Source organism: Lactuca sativa, chromosome 1 (genome assembly GCF_002870075.4).
Source record: "Lactuca sativa cultivar Salinas chromosome 1, Lsat_Salinas_v11, whole genome shotgun sequence".
Taxonomy (NCBI): domain Eukaryota; kingdom Viridiplantae; phylum Streptophyta; class Magnoliopsida; order Asterales; family Asteraceae; genus Lactuca; species Lactuca sativa.
Window position 1 is genome coordinate 39945201 of NC_056623.2, and position 10644 is coordinate 39955844.

General features: G+C 31.9%; 1 protein-coding gene across 1 annotated transcript; it reads right to left on the reverse strand.

The window, feature by feature from the left end:
* Nucleotides 1-3416: 3416 nt before the first annotated feature.
* On the reverse strand, nt 3417-4902 carry LOC111910040 (phosphopantothenoylcysteine decarboxylase subunit VHS3). Its single transcript, XM_023905836.3, has 3 exons — nt 4652-4902; nt 4052-4110; nt 3417-3968 (listed from the first exon to the last, which is right to left on the reverse strand). The coding sequence occupies exons 1-3, from the start codon at nt 4766-4768 to the stop codon at nt 3644-3646; spliced, it is 501 nt and encodes a 166-aa protein (XP_023761604.1). The 5' UTR covers nt 4769-4902; the 3' UTR covers nt 3417-3643.
* Between the last annotated feature and the right edge of the window lie 5742 nt (nt 4903-10644).

Here is a 10644-nt window from a genome sequence, read left to right on the forward strand (position 1 = left end):
AACCCCCCCCCCCAATTAGCTAATTGACCCTTTCCACACCCATTTTCGAAATATTTTACAACAAAAACAAAAAAATTATCAAACTCTTTAGAATAAACAAGCAAATATCTATCACATTTTCCCCATATGGTAAAGTTTTAGTATAATATGTTGTAGAAAATCCTCTTAAATATTTATCTTTAGGACCTTTTGTAATAAACAAATCTCTTTTAGGACCTTTCAATACTAAAATATTTATCATATTAGAATCAAGAGCATCCTAATTTCTTAGATTAAATATATCAAAAGTATGAAAATAAACATTATCATCAACAACATTAGGAGTATCATTAACATCAACATTATCACTAGCATTAACATTAACATTAGCATTAACATCAACATCAATATTATCTTTATTATCAAGATTAGATTCATTAATATTTTGTGTTTCATTTCTGGAAAGTTGTGTGTGTGTGTTTTTTTTTTTTTTTTAATGTTATAAACTTATCCATAGATCCTGCTTGAGTTTTATTATCTTCTTCAATTTTTTGTTTCTTCTTACGTTTTTCATATCCAAATGCATATTTTTCATTCTAGGAGACATCATAAGTTATAGAAAAGAAAGAAACGACCTTATTTATGATTTCCAATTTATAGATTCCTTACTGGTTCAGATTTTCCACACTTTAAACCACTAAGAGAAGATATCAAAACTACAAAGAAAAAAAATTAGAATATGCTACTAAAGAAATCAGAAAATCTGTAATGATATCATATCATAAATCCAAAAATTATCTTATTATTTTCAACACTTCAAATAAAAAAAAAAGAATATGCTTCTAAGGAAGTTCAAAATTTTGAAAATTGATATCATTGTTGATTGTTCCCCTGATTTAGTAATTTGGAATTAAAGAAAATGTAAAAAAAAAGAACCGATAAGAAATCTGAAATTATCAAATTACTCAATTAGAAAAAACAAACCCATGAAAAACAAAACTAAAGTTTAATTTTAGTATTATACCTTTGATTTCGAAACCTCAAGCTTTAAGATTTTGAAGCTTCTTATTTCGAATTTTGATGGTTCTGAATTCTGATTTTCAACCTTTTGATTTCGAAATTTGATGGTTCCGAATTCTTATTTCGAAGATTCTAAAATTGTAGGTAATCTTTGTAAAAACTAATCAATGAAGAAGAAGAAGAAGATAAAAAAGGAAGAACTAAGAAGTGAATGAAAATTGATGGAATTGAATCGAATGATAAATGAATGTAAACAGATGTTACTGTTCCAGTAATGATGATTCATATTATCCATGTGTGTGTTATCAATGAAGAAACCGAAGAACTTTTTTTTCCCGAAAATTTAGTTCCCGCTCCCTCTTTTGTTGCTTCCTTCCTATGTTCGTCGGCTGATGATAGATGGATATAACCTAATTTTTTGGGCCGAATAAACATACTCTATTAAAGAATGCAAAAAAATAAATAAATAATGGGCCCTTTGATTTTTGGGCCCTGTTCATGGGCACTGGATGAACCTGCATTGGGTCGGTTCTGTTTCCGAGTTCACATTTATCACTCCGAGTGTGTATCTCACTCCTGTCTCAATAAGTAAATAAAGCTCTACTTATCTTAATATTAATAATAACTATACTAAAATATGTTGATATCACTAAAATTAACAATGACCATAAGATCTAAGATTATACATACATTTCACCTTTCACTTTTCTATGTTACGTTAATTTTCCCCTCACTCTCCTTTTACTCTTAGAAACCTAGAATATTGTCACATTTCACTTCCTTCCATTATTTTTAATTAAATATATCTTATACAAATATTATCCTCCTTTTGTTGAGATTTAAAAACCATAAACTTTAATAGAGTTTTTATTTTATATATATATATATATATATATATATATATATATATATATATATATATATATATATATATATATATATATATATATATATATATATATATATATATATATATAATGCCTCCAGCCAATCAAAAGAGGAGAGAGAGAGAGTGGTGAGGAGAAACCTCAAATGCCTAAAAGGCACTCTAAACCGCACCAAGGGTGTGATGTTATTGGGTGCGGTTCCAACCACTTTTTTCCTAAACTGCAAGTACACTTTACGACCTAACAAAGATTGGCGGATAACCAAATTGCCCCTAACTATATGTCAATATCCAGATTTGTCCCATTTATTCTTAGTTTTATCATAAGGATTCTAAATAAAAGTTACTCAACAATTTCATCCTTTTTACCCTGTATTGACATTGGATCCTTACTAACCTTTTAATTCTATAAAAAAAAATGTATTATACATTTATGACATAATTTTTTAACAAACATTGGATCCTTACTAACCTTGTAATTTTAAAAAAAAATGTATTATACATTTATCACATAATTTTTTAACAAAAAACATTTCTTGTAAAAAGTGGAATACAAAGTAATACAACTCCAAATACGGTAACACACCCTCGAGCAATGATATTTGCGACTCACAACTCCCAGTAAAAGAATTGGCGATAAAACTTAAACGATAGATTTCAATCCGTCGTTATCATGTTAGAATTTACTTTTAGGTATTACATTTATGATTTAACATGGAAAATTAGGATATTCATGCAAAATGATCATTGTTGTTAAATGCTATTTTTTCATAAAAGTTGTCTCAAAACTTTGATAGTTTCGAACTACCCCTATAAATTCAAAATACTTTTATTGACAAAAAGTTATATCGGTTTTGAAACACGTACCACCAAGTTCAAAATTGTACTATTTTTTAGATTGTTGATGTTTATGTTCTCTACTTGAATTTTTTGTAAGCATAGCGTCCACATTCTAACAACTACTTTCAAATGCATAAAATGAACTCAAAATAAAGAGTTTCGAACTTATTCTTAGTGTTTGAAACCCTAATTTGGAGCGGCTTTTGGAAAAATATGGTTGGAAACCAATGATTTGGTAAATTTAAAATACAGGGCAAGGAAAATTACCTGGTCCTCTAATAACAGGGCCACCGAAAGTTATGATATCAAGCTTCAACCTTAAATAATGAGGACCACTCGCTATGACTATGAAATTCGAAACTTCATCAAGTTTCAAAGATGGTAGCGTGTTTTACTTTTATAGAAAAAAAAGAGGTCGTTTTGTCATGTAATTAACAATAGTTATCATTTTGATGAATATCCCTATATATATATATATATATATATATATATATATATATATATATATATATATATATATATATATATATATTGTCTATTCAATACATTTCTTGTTATTAAGTACATTGCTTAGGATCATCTTAATTGTATGGCTTTCCAAGAATAATTAGTTGATATTTTAGATGTCAATTCTTTATCCTCTTCATGATTTGGGCTTATAGTTGTGCTCAAGAGAGAGACTAAGAGAAAATTAACCATGAACACAAATCCTACATACTCTCAATACCAAATGGATTCTACATCCATGTAGAAATAGCTACATGTCTGATTTACTACTGCTTGTGTGCTTGAGGGGGAAACAAAATTAGAACGCAAAACAAATGATGTGTCCTTTTCTAAAGTCTAAACCTCAAGCCCCTTAAATAATAATAATAATAATAATAGCACAAATGGACAAATGGAATCGATACTGTTTTCCTACTTTTTCTTCTTAAAGGGTGGTTGGTTCTCTTCCTCTTCATCTTCTTCCTCATCTTCATCATCATCATCTTCATCATCATCATCGTCGTCTTCATCATCATCGTCATCATCATCATCTTCTCCATCATCATTCGCATCTGAATCACTGTCGGGATCTGCTTCTTCATCGTCATTGTCTTCTCCAGATGAATCTTCAGCATCATTATCACTGTCTTCACCAACAGCAGCATCTTCATCATCGTCACTATCATCCTCTGTTTCACTGGCGTCCTTGCATTCAGCATCAGGGCTTGCAACTTTGTTAAGATCACTTAAAGGAAATCTGCCCGGATGAATAAACCCATCTTAAAGAAGCATTCCTATGGAGTAGTAAAGCAAGAAAACGAAGAAGAAACTGTATCTAACCTCTTCTCTGCATCAAGCAAGTTTGAGAGAGCATCATCATTGTTGGGTATCGATCCGATCTGAAACAATATAGCAAGTTTGAGAGAGCATCATCAAAGATCTACCTGAGTAATAAGCTTCATTTAATCTGATCTAACACATAGTAGATGCAGTATACCACACAGTTTGTGAAAAAATTGATGATTAAGAAAAAAACACAGCTTTAGCTACCTATCAATTGTTGGAGCACACAGCACAAATCAAAGCTAAATAAATCAACATGTCGTCTAATTTGTCGATTGCACCAAGTAATCAAAGGTATACATACGAATTATAGAACGGATGTTACATCTATGAACTAGATAACGAAGTCACTCCGGCAAAAGGAGAGAGAGTAATGGATCTCTTAAACAAACATCTTAAAATCAGCGAGATCTGCTAACCGAAGCAGGGTCAGTCGTCAAATCGAAATTAAAATGACACTCAAGTGAAGCAAAAACGCATGAATGGAGTCTCTAACAAGTAAAATGCACGGAATCAACTTAAACTAGTCACCGGAAAATCGCAGTAAAACAGATCTTGTAGAGAAACGATAATAACGCCAATGTAGTATAGATTTACCAGAAACAGAAGCCAACAAATGGATTTCTCAGCAACCAAAACCGTCTGAACCATCAAACTGAAGGCTTCCGCCACATGAGCACCGCCGCCACCATAGGATAGTCTCTCCGTCTCCATTGCGGCGTGATTGAAGGTATAATCAAGATGAGAGTAGTAGATGGATTCTGGCAGAGGTCCTAGGGTTTTTGTTGGGCAAACACTCCTGCCTCTTGAAGGATTAGGGCTTTTGTGGGTTTAGGATTTTTGATGTTTTTGTCCAAAATCTAGATATTGGTCAAATGGTCCACGCTATGATTTTTTTTTAATATAGTCAAAACAGATCTAAGATAATAAGATTGTTCATTGGCTAGATTGTGAAAACATAATATTTTTTATTTTTATTTTATAAAATAGTTTTTTTAATAAACATTTAAATATATGTTATAAATTAATTATAAAATTATATTTTTTACCTGTATATAAAATTATATTTTCATGATAAGTTTGATCAATATACACTATCATACTTTCTATCGGATATTGAGTAAACTAACATTTATAAACGACTTTATTAAGAAACGTGACCAAGTATTTTCTTTTTTAGAAATGACCACTTACTTTGGAATAGTGTATTTTGGAGCATATAAGAAAATTCCGGACTTGACTCTCGTGCAACGTATTCCGAAATATGATATTCCGAAGCATTTATTTTCGTTCCGGAGTTGTAGTTGGTTGGTAAGAATTAGATCCGGAATCTAACACCTTGTACATTCTGGAATGAAAAATGTGTTATGAACTATACTCAGAATGGTCTTACATTCCGGAGGTATGTTCCGAAATGATAAAATCAAGGTATTTGTTGTTTATGTTCTATATATATATATATATATATATATATATATATATATATATATATATATATATATATATATATATATATATATATATATATGTGTGTGTGTGTGTGTGTGTGTGTGTGTGTGTGCACGCGCTATATTTGTGTTTTTTATAACTTCATTACGCGTTTCGAAATGATTATGTATACGATATTTTTTTCGAGTGCCAGTTTCTAGTTGAGGACAATGGCAGTATATCGAAGGGTGTATGTAATATATTGCTCCAAACTATACATATTTTGGTGTAGATATAAGCATGATATCAACTTCGTCGGGTTAATTACATTGGTTGCTTCCAAGTCCAGGTTACACACTAACCAAATACGTTTATATTTTCAATGTCCTGAATCAAATATAGTTATACAGATTCTAGACAATAGTGATGTTAGATATTTTCTTAGTTTTTTTAAGTAGTATGCTTCCCAACATAGTACAATTTGTTTCTTGTTAGTAATGTTATGGATAATGGTATTCATCGATTTGTCGGGGAAAATCGTTCCGGTGGAAATGGGTGTTCTAGTGTTGGAAGTAACCAAATGTATAATTTATCACCTATGACAACCAATTATGTTCCTTTGAAATTCTCATAATGGCCCTGTAGGTGGGGGTAATTATAGGAATAAAGGTAAGACTAATGTTGATGCTTCTCCTACAATTGATGTTGATGAATCTACAAATGATGATACAAAAATAATGATGTTGGTTGATGATGGTAATATAATTTGACATGGAGAGCCAGTTGAACATTTTTAGAGTTACACTAAATTTCATGAGGAAGATACTAAAGGTGAAAGGGTGGAAATTGAGCCCTTACAACCCTAAAAATCAAAACAGGAAAAGTATCCTTTTTATTTTTCGGATTCTGAAGAAACACAAACCACCCATTGGGGTATACCTCAACCTTTACAATTGCACATTAGAAGTTGGGATAAAAGTTGTCCCAAGTAGGAATGGAATTAGCCATGAGGCTTTTGATCTACAGCCACCAAGACGTGGCAAGATACTCGCTACAGCATGGTGAGTTATGATAAGGATTCATACGTTGTTCGTCTGGTATAGAAAGAAAGAACAATATTGTAACATTTGGATCTTTGTATGTTTCATTATTGCCCTTTATTATTTAAATGTTGAATTTTAGTCCTTGGAGTAGTATATGGGGTGTACCACATGATACACTTAGCGGATAAGCTAGAACACGAGGCTTACCACATGGTACACTTAGCGTACTAATGCGAGACTTGATCGGGACTTTGGACATGTACACGGGACGTACGCTTATGTATGCGGGGTGTACGTGCAACTTAATGAAACCTTTATTTAGGGTATTGCACCATATATATGCACCTTAAGTCTTTAGGGTTGGCCTTTTTACCAATATTTAAGCCTCCAAAACCCTAGAAACCGACCATTAGCCTTCATTGTTGTGCATTTAAGTCCTTAAGAAGAATTTGGTGGTTGTTTTGCTCATTGTGAAGGAAGTAAAAAAGATCAGAGGTGCTTTGCTTGGTGAGAATGTTTTAGACCCATAATCATCACCCTTGTTGCAAGCTTATTGATGTATTAAGTTCAAACCTTGTCTTCTCCATGCTTAGAGCTCTTCATATCATAGTTTTTATGCTTTTGGTCCCTTTTGGGTATGTTTGAGGAGTTGGGACGTTTTAAGGACTTATTCGTTTAGATTTGAGCTTATTATGGACTCCTTAAGCATAAATGTGCTAGGTTTATAGGATTTTTGGTCACATGCATGCATTAAGTATCCTATTAAGTCCTTTTTAAGCTTAAGATGTTCATTTAGCCATGCATGAACGTAAAGTTAGCAACTTTATGTGATAATCCAACTCAAGGAAGTCAGATCTACGTTTTGAAGCAATGTCTTAATGGATTAAGGGTCAAAAGTGAGTTTTGGCTGAATAGGTGAGTACGTTGGGTGTACAAGTCTCTACGCGTCACATACAAGCCATTTAGCGTGTATGCTTAGAGTACAGATGAGTACTGATGAATTTTGATCATAACAACAATTTCTAAGTGTGCATGCAACCTTAATTGAAGATCTATGTTTCCTCTAATTGAGCATACAATAATGAACAACAAAGTATAAACCTTAGATTTATGGATAATAATCAAAAATCACACAAGAAGGGTTATGATACATACCTTTTAGGTTTTTATTGTAAACAATCTTGAATCCTTGCTTGAAAGACCTTTGGTGGCAAGCGCCACAAGTGTCGCGCCTCTAATGGTTCACAAACAAACTCAAGCAACCAAGGAAAACTATAGAGAAAAAGAGAGAGTGAGAGAGAGAGTAATAGAAGAGAAATTTCAGTCCTTAGGATCTTAGAAGTGTCATAGCCTAAATTTAACCCTAAGGAGGGTTTATATAGGTGTTGGGAAGGAATTAGATTAGGGAGGTGTATCCAAGATAACCCTAATCCCTTAACTTCCTCCCTAAAGTATCCAAGGCACCCTTAGAGCCCAAGGAAACCATAGAGATGCTTTATATTTCGTTCCCTCCTCTTTAGGTAGGTTCTAAAATTGCCCAATGCTCAATTATTGAACATTGTCACCTTTAGTCCCTGCAGATGTAATTAATTCCTTTAATCCCAAAATTAATTCCAAATTAATTTCTAATTAAATATTAATTGAGTAATATGATTTCTAATTAATTTATTAACCAAGTAATAAATTAATAAATCAATCTTCTCTCTCTAATAGTTATCAAAAGACTGTGATACTATCAATTCAAGTTTGTACCAGTTATAGCTATGGGCTTAGACACATAATCCAATAGTTTCCCACTTAGATAAGTCTAATAACTATAATTGAAAGTATGACTTCAAATTTTGACTAGAAAATTGTAGCTACCAAAAGCCGCTATCGAACTTTGACCCAGTTAGTGACGTGTCCTAAGATAAGTGATCAAATATTCATTTGTTCTAAAAGATATCGTATGGACATGAGACATGGATTATAATCAATCTCTCTGTCAAAGATTTGTTTCCCGTTTTCCGATTTATGACAACTGAAATCAGACTACTAATTGAACACATCAATTCAATACATGCTTAGCCAAGTGCTTTAAATATCATATTCAAAATCATTGAGGGGCCCACAAATATCACTTTTTCCCGTTTAAGTCAAAAGGAACGAATAAACTTCGACTTATATGATTGCACTATTCACTCATCAAATCACACACAGCAATACGTTTTATAACATCAAGTTACTGATGCGTTTACATATTATCAATGCACAATTGACTCGTAAACAACAACTCATATATCTTCGTTTCAAGAATATAAGATATTATCGTCTCAAAATTACTCGTGATAAAATCCATTAAGTAATTCTTTGAGCGTGGGTTTATCCAATACTTAAAATCACTATTTCAAAAAGTACACATGAACATTGCAACAAAACCATTGTTATGTCTAATCTCCGTAGACAATCTACAATTCAATTCATGACAGTCTTACTTCGCTACTTACTTCCAAAAGTACAATCGATTGTGGATGTTTGAATAATCCAATTATTCGGGAAGTTAAACATGCAAAATGAAACACTATAATAATCTAATTAGTTATGGTCTCAAAAATATTGAATATAAATAAAACACGTATTATTTAATCACCATATTAATTAGACTTTATTAATTGTATAATGTTTCGATTAATCAACTAAATGCTTGAATTAAACATTATTCATGCCATGTTATAAACATGCATACTATGTCTCTCTAAGGTCCTTCCTTTGTGAATAGATCAATCAGACATAATTCCAATGATACTCATATCACAATTCCATATCCTCATTACAAGTATACGAATTCCAAATTCTTGTCGCCACTAAATGTGTTAGAGTCTAACCTTGTATGCAATACCCTTTTGTGATGACGTGGCATCAAAGTCACCAAGACTTATCCAACGATGTCACAAAATGCTCCATTGAAACTTTGTTACTTGAAAAATAATTTCATGGTAGCGAAGTTTCAAATTCAAGATACACTCGTTAAACATCTTCATTGCATTAAAGTTCCTAACTCACATATAGATTTCAATAACCAACTCCCACTATGGAAATATTTCCATATTAACATATGACCATCAATTCCGAACAAGTGTCACATCCATTCAGAATTATGTCAATGTGGTCCATCCAAATTAATACTATACTTCCAAATGTCTACAAGTAACCAATTTTTTGGTACCCTCAGACTGTTCTTGATAGTTGTTTAACAACTTTAGTCACATATTGTTCTAGTCCTTTTTCCCTCTCAATGCCCTAGGAATTTATAAAAATCATAACAAGTGAATATTATTGCATATGTAATTGATCCAATATCCAAGACATATGGATTCGACACATAATGTTTCTCATAAAGACATGATACTTGATCAGTCTCTTGCTATAATATTTCCATATATCGAATTTCCTATGTTGGAACATTTCAACACGATATTCATATATGTCCAAGACTATGTTCCATTAAATCTTTCAATCTAAACTTTTAGTTTTGAAATGAAGTATGAGTGCCCTCTCCCCTAAGCTTATTATAGTGAAACAATTTCTCAAACATCGCAACTTGCAAATTGAAAACTTTGTTTCCTACCGATAGCATTGCCAACTTGCAACAATTAGCATACCAAATATGCTCCCACCAGCATAACAATTATACTCTTGATTTCATAATAATTATGTTCCCAATAGCACATTATGCTCCCACTAGATTTGACATGTATCCAGAAAACAACTAGACTTCTAGAAATCAATACTATTGACTTTCTTACTAAAGTGCAAATTTCTAATACATGATGCTTTGATAAGTCTTCATCTAGACTTCTCAAGCTCATACACATTCATTAGACAACATATGTGTGTGTTTAAACCCTTTTAAAACTTATAACTATAAGTCATGAACGTTCAAACTATTTCTTGCCATTTCTCACAATTCGAACAATGAAAAGGGATGCTGTAATCATATTGTGAATTTAAGAATGCAATTATCATAACCACTAATCATAATGATATTTTTCAAATCTTTAAATCTACTAGCTAAAGTGTTTCCTCATAATCATTTTCATGGATTAGAGTGAAACATTTTGCCACCTAGATTTTATGACG

What these genes read in the sequence shown, in the direction of transcription:
- LOC111910040 (XM_023905836.3), bottom strand. Translation starts at nt 4,768, where the DNA reads ATGGAGACGGAGAGACTATCCTATGGTGGCGGCGGTGCTCATGTGGCG. An exon ending in TTTGTTGGCTTCTGTTTCTG is followed by an intron (nt 4,111 to 4,651) that starts GTAAATCTATAC and finishes ATATTGTTTCAG; the next exon opens with ATCGGATCGATACCCAACAA. An exon ending in TTGCTTGATGCAGAGAAGAG is followed by an intron (nt 3,969 to 4,051) that starts GTTAGATACAGT and finishes TCATCCGGGCAG; the next exon opens with ATTTCCTTTAAGTGATCTTA.